Below are 14,011 nucleotides of genomic sequence, written 5' to 3' on the forward strand. Positions count from 1 at the left end.
CAAACTCTATAATTCTTTAATCACGATCTAGCCTAGTTGGGCACGGATTCGCGCATTGGCCGGGCAAAAAATTAACCAGCAAATCGGAGCAGGCCCATGTGACCAGACCATAATCAACCATCCGCCACGCACTTCATGCGCTGCAGCTGCTAGGGCAACCAGCTTGTCTGTTTCCAATAAGCTAGCCGCCGGCTAAACGAGGACAGACACGCCGTGCTTGCTAAATATATGTCACTTCCGAAGCAGCTGCCCACACAACGAAGTCACATGCCACTGTGCTCCACTACTACTGGGCGCGCGGTCATGGGATCACTGGCGACGGCGGAGGGGCAGCGGCCGCACGCCGTGTGCATGCCGTACCCGGCGCAGGGACACGTGACGCCCATGCTCAAGCTCGCCAAGCTCCTCCACGCGCGGGGCTTCCAGATCACCTTCGTCAACACCGAGTTCAACCACCGCCGCCTGCTCCACTCGCGCGGGCCCGACGCGCTCGACCGCGTGCCCGGGTTCCGCTTCGACGCCATTCCCGACGGCCTCCCGCCGTCCGACGCCGACGCCACGCAGGACATCCCCGCGCTCTGCTACTCCACCATGACCACCTGCCTCCCGCACCTCCTCGCGCTCCTCGCCAGGGTCGACGCCGACGCCGGGTCCCCGCCGGTCACCTGCCTCGTCGTGGACGCCGTCATGTCGTTCGGCTTCGACGCCGCCAGAGAGATCGGCGTGCCCGTCGCCGCGCTCTGGACCGCCAGCGCCTGCGGGTTCATGGGCTACCGGAACTACAGAAACCTCATCGACTGGGGCCTCGTGCCATTCAAGAGCGCCGCGGACCTCCAGGACAACGTCGGCGGCGGCCACCTCGCCACCGTGGTCACCGGCGCGCGCGGCATGTGCGACGGCGTGCAGCTGCGCGACTTCCCCAACTTCATCCGCACCACGGACCGCGCGGACTTCATGTTCAACTTCCTCATGCGCGAGTCCGAGCGGCTGTCGCTCCCCGACGGCGTCATCGTCAACACCTTCGAGGACCTCGAGGGCGCCACGCTGGACGCCATGCGCGCTATCCTCCCGACGGTGTACCCCGTCGGCCCGCTCCTCCTCCGCGAGCGCCTGGAGATCCCCGCTAGCAGCCCGCTCGCGGGCCTCGGCTCCAACCTCTGGAAGGAGGAGGAAGGCCTCCTGAAGTGGCTCGCTGGCCGCGCGCCGCGGTCCGTGGTGTACGTGAACTACGGCAGTATCACGGTGATGACCAACTCGCAGTTGCTCGAGTTCGCGTGGGGTCTGGCCAACAGCGGGTACCCGTTCGTGTGGAACATCCGGCCGGACCTGGTGAAGGGCGACTCCGCCGTGCTGCCGCCGGAGTTCGCGTCCGCCGTCGAGGGCCGCGCGTTGCTGACGACGTGGTGCCCGCAGGAGGCGGCGATCCAGCATGAGGCGGTCGGGGTGTTCCTGACTCACTCCGGCTGGAACTCCACCCTGGAGAGCCTCTGCGCGGGGGTGCCCATGCTGAGCTGGCCCTTCTTCGCGGAGCAGCAGACCAACTGCCGGTACAAGCGGACGGAGTGGGGAGTCGGGATGGAGATCGGCGGCGAGGTGCGGCGCGACGAGGTGACGGTCGTTCTAAAGGAGGCCATGGACGGGGAGAAGGGGAGGGAGATGCGCCGGCGCGCAGAGGAGTGGAAGGAGAAGGCCGTGAAGGTGACGCTGCCGGGTGGGCCTGCGGAGACTAACCTCGAGAGGGTCATCCACGAGGTGCTGCTCTCCCAGAAAAAGGGATAGACTGCCAACGCGTGATCGTCGTGGACTCGTGGGGAGTATCATGTTCGCGAGCATCATGCCTTGCCCCTCGCTTTGCTGTGTTTTCTTATTTACGTGTGTTAGCTTTGAATAATTAATTATCTCAACTTTCAGCTCTCAAATGACAAACCTCAAACCCCAGCTCTCCGCTGAAAGGTTGTACTAATATTTTTATCATAACATTTTTTTTACTAGTTTCAGTGAGTGGTGGTTTCAAAATTTTGCAACATTGAACTATAGCCAGGCTCCGTCACTACGCAGAGTAAGGGGAATTTACTATGTTCGGCTGCCTGCAGCCGTAGCTGTTTAGAGTGACGCAATTATAATTCATAGACTACATTCAGATTAAAGCCGCAACATATCGCAGCGAACAAGCATTCAACAAACATTCAGAAAAAGAACTGTTTGATGTGTCAACACAAGTTTGAGGGTTCCCTTCCCTTTCTGCCAAGGCCATCAGAAGCCTTGGGGAAAGATTTTGCAACCTGTCAGAAGCACACCTGTCAGATAAAGCTCTAAAGAAGAAGAAGAATCCTTCTGGCTGTGTTGGCCCCAATAAGCTAGGGAAAAGTGACAAGGAGGGTAATAAACAAGATTCCACATATGAAGACAACTAATTTGATGGTGCTGCTCCGGGTGTGGGGATTTTGCAGGACTTCTCTTCGCCAGACTTTTTGGCTGTTTCGGCCCTGGCGTTTTTGGCTGGTTGTTGTGGTGACAAACTTTGTGATTTCTGGTTGAGCTGTGTCCTGTGCTAACAGATACTCTTTTGTCCACCCAGTGAATGGGTTTGGGCTTCTTTTCGATGACGAACCTGATCATTCCCCCGATGAATAGTTACAACGATGTTACTTTTTCTGATTGGTCTGTTTTAAGTTTTAATGTCTGAGGGATCAATTCGGTGGTTAAAGGGAATGGTATTCATTGCGTCATTAGGGATTCCAGATGTGATATTGTCTGCTTGCAGGAGACAAAGAAGTAATCGTTTGACAGGGCTGACCTCATAAAGTTTTGTCCCAATTTCTTTGATGCGTTCGCTTTTGTTCCCTCGGTGGAAAATTCGGGTAGTTTCATTACTGTTTGGAATAGCTCAAAGTTGGTGGGCACTATTATTTACCAGAATGATTATGCTCTATCGGTTGAATTTTCTGCTAATTCGTCTAACGAATCCTGGATTGTCACCAATATTTATGCGCCCTGTACTCCGCATGGGAAAATTGAATTCTTCAACTGGTTCTCCAATATAAATATGCCTTCGGAAAAACTCTGGCTGATTGTTGGGGACTTTAATCTTATTCGTAGGCCTGAAAACAGAAACATCGCGGGGGGACCTTAACCTGATGTTGAAATTTAATGAGGCCATTAGTAAGCTTGATCTGATGGAAATCCTCCTCCATGGTCTTTCCTTTACTTGGTCGAACAGGCAAAGTGAGCCCCTCCTCTAGAGACTCGATTGGTTTTTTATCTCGCAAAAATGGTCAGTTTTTTACCCCAACACCCACGCAACGACGCTGTCTAGGGATTTCTTTGACCACGTTCCTTGTCTGATTTCTTTCAAGTCAAAGGTCCACAAGCCTAAGATCTTTAGGTTCGAAAACTTCTGGCCACAATTTGAGGGGTTTATGACTGTCTTTCAAAATTCTTGGACTGGTCAGCCAACTCTTTCAGACAAAGCGAAGAACTTACCAGCAAAATTCAAGTACACCAGAAAGATCCTCAAAAAGTGGTAGCGGTCTCTGCCAAATATTGATAAAACAGTTAGGCAAATTAAGGTGCTTATTGAGTTCATTGACATTATTGAGGAGCATCACGACCTTTCGATTGAAGAATGGAATTTTCGGGAGCTATTGCAAACCAAAAATGCTGACCTGCTTCAAATTCAGAAAATTTATTGGAAGCAACGGGCTTCCATCAAATGGGTCACCGATGGAGATATTTGCTCTAGATTTTTTTCATGCTCATGCAACGGTAAAGCATATGCGTAATTCGATTGCGCTGCTCTCTGATGACAGTGGATCAATCTTTTCAGATCACGACCTTAAAGCTAACCTTCTGTGGAATGTCTTCAAATGTCGTTTAGGTTCTTCTGACTTTTCGAAAAATGTTTTTGATCTCTCAGGTCTGATAATGTTGCAAGAAGGCTTGCATTGGTTGGATGAGCCTTTCTCAAAGCAAGAAATTGATAGCATTGTTGCAGCTCTCCCCTCGGACAAATCACTGGGGCCTGATGGGTTTAATACCAATTTTATCAAAAAGTGCTGGTCGGTCATTTCTCAGGATTTCTACGACTTATGTGAGCAATTTTATCATGGGGATGTCTGCCTTCAAAGTATTAATGGTTCCTTTATTGTTCTGATTCCGAAGAAGGAAAATGTTCAATTAGTGGGAGATTTTAGGCCAATTTCGCTACTAAATAATAGTATGAAGATCATCACTAAGCTACTGGCCAATCGATTACAGACAGTGATGACCTCCCCTGTTTATAAGAATCAATATGGCTTCATCAAAGGAAGAACCATTCAGGACTGCCTGGCTTGGGCTTTTGAATATATCCATTTATGTCATGCCTCCAAAAAATAGATCATCGTGCTCAAGTTGGATTTCGAAAAGGCATTTGACACAGTTGAGCATGATCTGATTCTCTAGGTGCTGTCTCACAGAGGATTTGGGCCCAAATGGCTGGGCTAGGTTAGGGATATCCTCCAGTCTGGCACGTCTTCGGTCCTCCTCAATGGTGTCCCAGGCAAAACTTTCCATTGCAAGCGTGGGGTAAGACAAGGAGACCCCCTCTCGTCTCTTTTATTTGTTCTAGCGGCAGATCTGCTTCAAAGTATGATCAATAAAGCGAGACAGCAAGGCCTTCTCCAGCTACCCCTCACTGAGAATTGTGGTCAAGATTTCCCGATTGTCCAATATGCTGATGACACATTATTGATATTGGAAGCTTGCCCCATGCAATTATTTTTCCTCAGAGCAGTTCTAAACTCTTTTGCTACCTCGACGGGACTCAAAGTGAATTATAATAAATCAAGTATGTACCCAATCAATGTTTGCCCGGCAAAGTTGGAGATCCTAGCCATAACACTCAACTGTCAGACAGGGTCAATGCCCTTCATCTACCTTGGTGTCCCTCTAGGCCTGTCAAAACCTAGAATCTGTTACTTTTTACCGCTTATCCAAAGGATTGAAAGGAGATTGTCATGTACTTCTGCTCTCCTTTCCCAGGCCGGAAGGTTGGAGTTAGTTAACTCTATTTTCTCAGCTCGTCCGACTTTCCTGATGTGCACTCTGAAAATTCCTGCCGCCACTGTCAAGATGATAGATGTTTTTCCGGAGGCATTGTCTCTGGAGAGGGAACGATGTGAACTCAAACAGATCAGCTCTTGCTGCTCAGTGCATGATTACTCAGCCAAAGAGCAATGGGGGCCTTGGAGTGGTCAGATTGGAGACACACAACAAGGCCTTGCTTTTGAAATCTGTGCACAAGTTCTTCAATAATCATGACTTACCTTGGGTAAACCTTGTTTGGAGCAACTATTACAGGACAGACAGACTCCCTAGTTGTTCAAGGATTGGCTCCTTTTGGTGGAAAAGTCTGCTTAGTCTAGCCCAAGACTTCAAGGGATTGGCAGCCCCAAACATTGGCAATGGGAGAACTATTCTTTTCTGGGGAGACCTGTGGAATAAGGGCATCCCGACTCAGCAATATCCGGAATTATTCTCCTTTGCTTGCAACAGCAAACTCTCTATCAATGAAGCTAAGCAAAATGGCCACCTCTTTGAGATTTTTCAGCTTCCTCTGTCTGAGCAAGCCTATGAACAGTATCTTGAATTAAATGAGGCTTGGGGCCAAATCACGGTAACCGACGCAAAGGACACCTGGAAGCTCATTCGGGGATCTGAAAATTTCTCTACGAAAAAGACTTACAAGCATTTGATGGGTCAGACTCAAGTTCATCAGATTTTCAGATTGCTTTGGAAAAATAAATCTCAACCAAAACATAAAGTCTTTTTTTGGCTATGGTTAAAAAACAGACTCAACACGAGGAATATGCTAAGGAGGAAAAACATGGCGTTTGAGTCTTACACCTGTGAGAACTACATCTGGCAGAAGGAAGAAACTCTTTATCATCTATTCCTCAGGTGCAACTTCGCGGAGGCTTGCTGGAATTCAATCGGTTTGATACCCCCTAGAATTGCTAATCCAGAGGCGACTGCGGCAAATCTAAAACTGCAACTCGATGTTCCCTTCTCTATGGAGATCATTATTCTCATGATCTGGAGCATTTGGAAGTGTCGTAATGCTTGGCTTTTCAAGAGGGTTCAAGAGGGTTTTAAGATATCAATTTTGAAAATAATACTTTTCCCCCTTTTGAACATAATGAGATACCAATTTGAAAATCATATTTAAAATTAGAGGTGGTAGATCGTTCCTTGGAGTCGTTCCTGTGCGAGGTCGTAGATCGTCGGCCCTGTGCCGCGGACCATCCACGCCTCCGCAGATAGCACCAACAGGCGACCCGTTCCAGTATTTGGTGCCCAGATTGGCGCCAACACCATCAATACATATAAATATAGACAACATATTCATTTGGCCTTAACCTATACCAATTTCTACTAATTCTATAAGGGCTGATTTGGTGACCAGGGATCACGGGAGGATCAATCCCTTCCAATCCTCCCGTGACCTCCTTGTCACCAAATTAACCCTAATGTTTTGTGTATATGGACTGCGGCTGCAGCAGTCTGAACAACTGACTTTAATACGAAGCGAACAACCTAAGAAAATAAAGCCAGAGGAGAGTGAATGATTTTGGAAGCTAAATATAATTTTGTATCAGGAACATCTCCAACAGGAGCCCTAAATAGAGTTTATTTTAAAATATTGGACTCTAACACATCAAAATCCTACCCCAAATAGGGGTCCTATTTGACAAAAAAATAATCAAATCATTATTAGTGTGTTTGGTTTGAGGAATGAAATGATCCATCTTCTTCTCACTCCTCACTTTTTAATTTGGTTTGTGGAATTGAATGGGTTGATCCATCATCACCTCATTCCTCATAAGCTAATAATTAGTATATACATGAGGAGTGAGTTGATTCCACCAAAATTGATGGAATGAACTTATGATACATCACCTCATGAAACATAGAGTGACTCCACAAACCAAACACATCATATATGTCTCATTCTCTCAAATCCTAAATATAGGATCTCATATGTTGGAACACTGTTCTCATTTTACACATCATTCCTAACCTTTTTCTGTATAATATGATCTATTTTATAATAAACTCAAATTTTGCAGCATTGGAACCACGTGCTTGGAAAAATGAATTTTGCTGCCTTCCAATTTCCCCGCCTTTGGAGCGACGAAATGAGCTCCAATCAAATTTCGAACTGAAACCAAAACCTTCAAAAAAAAAACGAAACGCTGCAACACTCCACAGTTCCACACCGAGCGCTATTTCCAAGTCGAGCTCCCGGGTTTGGAGTCCTAGTAAATCGGGACCCACGTATCAGCGAAATCGTTCAAATTGAGGCCAGGTCACATTCGCTCGGACACGACCCCGAAAATTTCAAACCAGTGTAGCCAACTCTTCGATCCCGCCCGCGCAGCCACCCATTCACTGACGTTGTGGCCCCACATGTCTCAGAATACGGATACCAGGGCGCGTCATTTTTCCAGCTGTTTGCCCTGTTTATTTCCTTTCATCCATCTCCGTATGGACCGTATCCCTGTCTCTCTCTCTTCTCCCCCTCCCCCCCAATCTCCGAGGCGAGCTCGAGCTCCCAAACCCTAGGCCTCACTGGGGAGTCACCTCCGCCACTCCAGCGATGTCTCTCGCCGCAGCGGCTTGACGGTGCCTGCCCCCAAATCTACCTCTCCGTTAGAGAGCGCGGCGTGGTTGCTGCGTGAGGCGCACCGGGGTCTGCAAATGGAGCCGAGGCGCATATCGGCGAGCCCGCGCCCATGCAGCGGGCGGCGGGTAGTGGCCAGGAAGAGGCCGAGGCAGGAGGCGGTGGTGAGCAGTGTGCGGAAGCTGCAGCGCCGGGAGATCAGCTCCCGCCGCGACCGCACCTTCACCATGAGCGCCGCGCAGGAGCGCTTCCGCAACATACAGCTGCAGGTTTGCCCCTAGCCTGGTTATCATTATCTCAAGCGTCAGTTAGATCCTTTTTGTATTCCCCCGCGTCGTGGTTAGCATCCAGTTCTTGCTGTGAGAAATTACGGGTCGGGGTGTGCTCACTGTCACTGGCCTAGCTTAGAGTCAGCCGGCCGATTTACTTGAGATCTGTTTAGCATGCTTTGGATTCTTGTTGGTAACTGTGAGTGGATCTCAGTGTTGATCGGCATGCCCGATGAGAGGTAAAGATTGTCTGATACGGGTGCTGTGGCTTATATAGCAATGTCTGTTTGAGGACTGGCCAAATTTAATCTTCAGCTGTGCGACTGTGTGCGTCGGACCTCTATTTGCCTTCGCACTGGCCTGCTTAGTTATTTGTACGGTTCTAGGTTTGTTCAGTCTGGGGCACTTCTTTTTATATATGTATATATTTTATTTTGGGGGCACATTGTGCGCTGAAATGCTGATGTTTGAGATTTTCGGAACCTGATAATCTAGGATTGTTTGAATCTGCTTATCCGCAATAGGCTATAGCTAATGCCAGTAACAATTCTCTGCTGTGATCTCTATGCTGCCAAGTTGGGTCGGTGCTCCACGAGCTGGAATCAGCTGCTAACCAAGTAACTGATTGTCACCTCTGTGCCCCTTTATATCTTTGTTCTATTGTATGATTTTGCCAATCTTGTCTCGTATTTCTGAGTATGAATTTATTACTTCTTATTTTGCACTCAAAGAAGAGCAAGGATGCCTTCCTAGTTTGAATAACTAGGCTTGTGTTATCATTGGTACTCCAATGCTCAAACACAATCATTTTGTGGCAGGAAACCACAGTATTAGAGCTGTCAACCTTCACGCTATCTGTCGTTTTGTCACTGTTTGTGCAGCAATGAGTTTATCTCAAATTCTGTTTTTTGTGGTGACATCGGTTGACTGCACTTTAAGTGTCTGATAAAGCATCTTTGCTGTCACTTGTAGGAAGAGTTTGACACTCATGATCCAAAGGAGAACGCTTCACTACTCCCTTACTTGAGGAAAAGGTCAAAAATCATTGAGATAGTTGCAGCGCGTGATATAGTCTTTGCTTTATCACAGTCAGGAGTATGTGCTGCTTTTAGTAGAGGTATGGTATTCTTGCCTTCTTGCAATCCGTTCTGCTTCCTTGGGCTTTCCTGAGATTCTCCTTCTATATTTCCAGAGACAAATCGGAGAATATGCTTTCTGAATGGAAGTCCAGATGAAGTTATCCGCAGTTTATTTTACAACAAGAATAATGATTCACTCATTACTGTATCAGTATATGGTTCTGAAAACTTCAGTGCTCTGCGATGCAGAACAACTCGAATAGAGTATGCTTTGTCAATGCAATTGTTTTTTTATCACGTCATCTTTCTTAAATTTCCCCAACCATTCAAGGTACGTTCGGCGAGGACAACCGGATGCTGGTTTCCCTCTTTTTGAGTCCGAGTCCTTGAAATGGCCTGGATTTGTAGAGTTTGACGATGTCAATGGAAGGGTTTTGACTTACTCTGCTCAAGACAGGTATGCTGAGTTGACTTTGGTAATGGCTAAAATAAATTGAATCTTCTGTGAATCTGTTCTGATTCCATCTTATCCACAAACAGCACTTACAAGGTGTTTGATTTGAAAAACTACACATTACTGTATTTGGTGTCTGATAAGAATGTTCAAGAAATAAAGATCAGGTAATTTGGTGTTTCCTTCTTCCTGTGTGTTACTGTATCCGATACTCTTGGTGCTTTTTTCCACTTTTATTTATGTGCAGTAAATTGATAAGCCATGTCTCTTATCATATGCTATAGCGGTGACAGGTTTAGCATTTAGGGGATGTTTGGATCTGGGGCTAAAAATTAGCCCATATTGTGACAATGGGCTAAACATGCTCTGATAAGAGCTAATGGGCCTAACCACCGATTAGCCTCCACTTGCTCTTATCCGCCCATACTTAGCCCATGTTGATCACTGCATCCAGATTTTGAAACACAGGGCTAGTTGTGTACTTGTTAGCCCATGGCATCCAAGCACCCATTAGACATAATGAAGGAGTCATTTGATTATGGGATATGATATATATCTAGCTCATGTACTTTCAGCTTAAAATATTTTATTTGATTCTTCAGTTGGTTGTACATCTTTGCAATCTGCATTTGTCAAATCTGTAATTATCTGGTTTGTTGTGACAGCCCTGGGATAATGCTATTGATTTATGCAAGAACAAGCAGCTCGGTTCCTCTGAAGATTCTTTCCATTGATGATGGTACAGTCTTGAAGTCCTTCAGCCACCTCCTCCATCGTAACAAGAAGGTAGATTTTATTGAGCAGTTCAATGAAAAGCTTCTGGTCAAGCAGGAAGGAGAGAACCTCCAAATTCTTGATGTAAGCATTATACCTAATTCAACCAAACAAAGAATATTTGCTTCGTTATTAAGGGTTTTAACCCTGAACTCACTTGTGCACCTAATATCTAGGTAAGGAACTTCCAATTGACAGAAGTGAGCAGAACTGAGTTTATGACTCCATCCGCCTTTATTTTTCTACATGAGCTGCAACTGTTCTTGACATTCCGGAATCGAGCAGTATCAGTTTGGAACTTTCGAGGTGAACTGGTCACGTCATTTGAAGATCACCTGTTGTGGCACCCCGACTGCAACACAAACAACATATACATCACAAGCGATCAAGATCTTATTATCTCGTACTGCAAGGCTGACTCAACTGATTCAACTTCAGAAGAAAATGGTGAGCATAATTTTTTTAATGTATATTGTTCGGCTCCTCATGTATTTTTTATTGCAACGCCTGTTGCAGGTCTCCTGGTTATCTTCTTTTGGTTTTTCTTCACTGCCAGCTAGATCGTGTTTCATCTTTCATGCGCTTCTAAGAGCAAATCATTTAGCTAAAACCGTCGTTGGTCGCCTGATCACATAGCTCATGATGCATGTTTCGTTCTGAGATGGATTTTGTTCAGTTCGATAAATTGGTCAATTGTTTTGGATGGAGTTCACTGTAGTCTATTCACTTTGGTGTGATGTACATAAAATGGCACATGCAGCATGGTGCTCACTACTTTGATTTTTTTTTAAAAAAAAAACTTACAAACATAGTGCCTAGTATATCGCCGGAACTTGTTTTTAAAAATTGCGTTTGAAGATAAACAGTTGAGCATGGAACTGCATTTCTCGTGCCGGTGCCTTAGAAATTTATCGAACGCTAACACCTCTTTCCTGTAACGCAGCTGGCTCTATAAACATAAGCAGCATACTGTCCGGGAAATGCCTGGCAAAAATAAACACTGGAAACTCCAATGCTTGCAAGGAAAGAAAGAAGGCGTGGAAGTTCCGGAACACAGTCTCGGAGGCCCTTGAGGACATCACGGCTCTGTACTACGACGAGGATCGCGACGAGATCTACACTGGCAACCGGCACGGCCTTGTCCATGTGTGGTCGAGCTGAAAGCTGAAACTGCGGGGCGGCTTTCAACCGTAGCACGGTGATCTGGTCTTCACCTGTGCGCGTATTAACAGCTACTAGTGCCTCACGTGGCACGGGGGTGGGGGGCACGAAAGAGGGACCCCCCAAGCCACTCAAGTGACAGTTCTTATTTATCTCAGCATGCCAAGAGCACTGTCCATCATTCTGAAATCAGAGGCCCCCCAGATCTGTTGTAACGGACGTACCTTGCAAGTAATGAAATCCATTCGTTGATCTGAAATGCTCTCGCTGTTTATATCTAATATATGTATGTTCAGAAATGTTGAATCCCATACTTGTGACGGCGCTCATCGTCACTGGAGAGGAGAGGAGAGGATGCTGCTCCTTGGAGAGAAGTACTGAAAAAAAACAATGCTCAAGCACAACTCAAGCCTTGGTTGAAGCGCTGGCTGACTAGGGAGGAGCGACGGTCAACAGGTATGATCCTCGTTTGCAACACGGGAACTGGAGCGCTGGCTGGGCCTGCGCGTATGTATGCTAATGGAACTCCTGTGCGTGCTAAACGAACGCTGAAACTCTGATTCCTGTGGCCACCCACTACGTGCAATGCGCTGCACGCCTGCGCCACCTCACGGCCGCCCCCGCATGGCACGGTTGGGCTTTCGGCGTTCGGAATTTCAACGCGCACCACTAGCAAGCAGACTAGCTATTAGCTTGGAGCAAGCAACTGGACTGGACTACTACACGAGAGCGAGTGATCAAGTGCTGAGCCGACCAGGGATGGATGGCGACTGGAAAAGGAGCACGACACCGAACCGTTTGCTTCGCGTGCCGGCCAGATGGTTAGGATTTTTTTTGGGCCCGGGCAGTGGAGATGCTTGGCCCGGAACGGATCCACCGTGCAGTCTCAGTCTCGCTCTCGCCACTCCATCATGGTAGCATGTATGTATGCACAGGGGATCAACTCATGAAGTGGGGGACAGACAAACGTGACGCTCGAGCTCAAGCCCAAGCGCCAAGCATGCCCCTCTCCTAGTCTCCTTTATGGACTGGATTTGAACCGACAGAGCAACACTGTCCAAGTGATTTTTGTTGGCATGCCAACCTTTTCTTCTGAACCAAAAAAACAGCTGATTTTCCCAGCGCAGTGCAGACTGCGCATGAGAAAATGCATATAGTGGGGAATTAAAAAAACCAGGGGGGAAAACAAAGAGACATGGGAATTGTCCTACTCTAACCTCTTTTTTTTGTTCCTTTTTTTGGGGAAGAATTTACACTTTGCTCCCTCATTACAAGGTGCGTGGTTTTACTGAACCACACGCACACGCCATGAGGAGTTTCAATCCACGTTCACATCCTAATTGACCCCAGTTAATCGGCTTTGGTATCAAAGACACAAGGGAACGAAAAATACAGCAGCCTGGAGAGCAATCGTTGTGCTCCCGGGTCCAAACAATTGGGTTTGGGGGTGCTAAAGAAGGGGAAACAAAGCACCCACGGCAATGGAACGGCACGGCGGGCCGGGCGGTATACAGGCTCCGCTAGGAGGACCAGCTCCTGAGCAGCGACGGCTTGCCGAACATCTGGTCGAGCGCGAGGACGACGGCCATGGCCAGCGACACCTCCATCCCGGGCTGCACCACCAGCCGGAACACGTCCGAGCCCACGGCCTCCTTGGGGCGCACCTCCGCCACGGCCCGCCGCCGCTCGTCGTACACCGTGCAGCGCCGCCGCAGGTACGACCCCTCCACCTCGTACCCGCCGCCGCCGGCGCCGGCGCCTCCAGAGCTAGCCGCGACGTGCGCCATGGACTTGGCGCCGCCGCCGCCGCCGCGCATGTACTGCGCCGCCGGCCGCTTGACGGCGTAGAGCGGGGGCAGGCGCCGGGCCTCCTCGCCCGGGTACACCAGCCACTGGTCGGCGCCCAGCCCGAGGCCGATCGGCCTCTGCCTGCGGCGGACGGTGAGCACGGGGCGGCCCGCGGCGTCCATGAGCACCACCTCCGCGCGGGAGTCGGAGGCGTAGGTGTCCACGCGGTACACGAGGTCGCCGCGGGCGTCGAACACCGTGAACCCCCTGCAGTTGAACAGCAGCGACTTGCGCCACACCGTTAGGGTCACCGGCTCCTCGTCGGCCGGCGGCGACACCGCCACCGCCACCGCCGCCGGCTGCCCGAGCCCGACAGACGGCACGGCCACGTTCGGGTGTACCTTCGCCGTCATGCTTAGATCGGCAGATTGGTGTTTCAAGATTTAAGAATGGTGGGCAGATGGGAAGGCGGAGGCTAGCTAGAGAGAGAGAGAGAGGGAGGGAGAGGGGAGGAATCGCAGCTTATGACTGTGTCTCGGCCGGCCTGAGAACGAAATGGGTGGACGTGAGCAGTATATATACAGTCTCCATGGACGGGAATGCCCCTGCATCATTAGGGCATGTACAATGTAGATACCACGACACGGTTCTCCAAGTATAAAACACACCTAAGACACAGTTCAGTACAAAGGGACGTATCTAAAGTCTTACATCTTAATTAATGTTTCAAATTCATCGTATTAAATGGTGACTGATCCATTGTGCACATGTATTGCGCATACACTGCAGGTTCACACCGTTGTTTCTGACTTTATACTGCTGT

At 48.5% G+C, this 14,011-nt stretch overlaps 3 protein-coding genes across 3 annotated transcripts; 2 read left to right on the top strand and 1 right to left on the bottom strand.

The window, feature by feature from the left end:
- Window positions 1-269: 269 nt before the first annotated feature.
- On the top strand, window positions 270-2,012 carry LOC100285666 (cytokinin-O-glucosyltransferase 2). Its single transcript, NM_001158557.2, has one exon. It carries the CDS (start codon window positions 304-306, stop codon window positions 1,777-1,779), a length of 1,476 nt encoding a protein of 491 aa, NP_001152029.2. The 5' UTR covers window positions 270-303; the 3' UTR covers window positions 1,780-2,012.
- A 5,536-nt stretch (window positions 2,013-7,548) lies between these two features.
- Window positions 7,549-11,656, top strand: LOC100274410 (Transducin/WD40 repeat-like superfamily protein). The gene is made up of 8 exons (NM_001353370.1): window positions 7,549-7,932; window positions 8,905-9,049; window positions 9,125-9,275; window positions 9,343-9,468; window positions 9,552-9,632; window positions 10,131-10,323; window positions 10,416-10,686; window positions 11,183-11,656. Exons 1-8 carry the CDS (start codon window positions 7,741-7,743, stop codon window positions 11,398-11,400), a joined length of 1,377 nt encoding a protein of 458 aa, NP_001340299.1. The 5' UTR covers window positions 7,549-7,740; the 3' UTR covers window positions 11,401-11,656.
- A 924-nt stretch (window positions 11,657-12,580) lies between these two features.
- LOC100384603 (Protein LURP-one-related 8) lies at window positions 12,581-13,721 on the bottom strand. The gene has a single exon (NM_001177105.1). The coding sequence runs from the start codon at window positions 13,599-13,601 to the stop codon at window positions 12,921-12,923; it is 681 nt and encodes a 226-aa protein (NP_001170576.1). The 5' UTR covers window positions 13,602-13,721; the 3' UTR covers window positions 12,581-12,920.
- Between the last annotated feature and the right edge of the window lie 290 nt (window positions 13,722-14,011).

Source organism: Zea mays, chromosome 6, assembly GCF_902167145.1.
Source record: "Zea mays cultivar B73 chromosome 6, Zm-B73-REFERENCE-NAM-5.0, whole genome shotgun sequence".
In the NCBI taxonomy this organism is placed as follows: Eukaryota; Viridiplantae; Streptophyta; class Magnoliopsida; order Poales; family Poaceae; genus Zea; species Zea mays.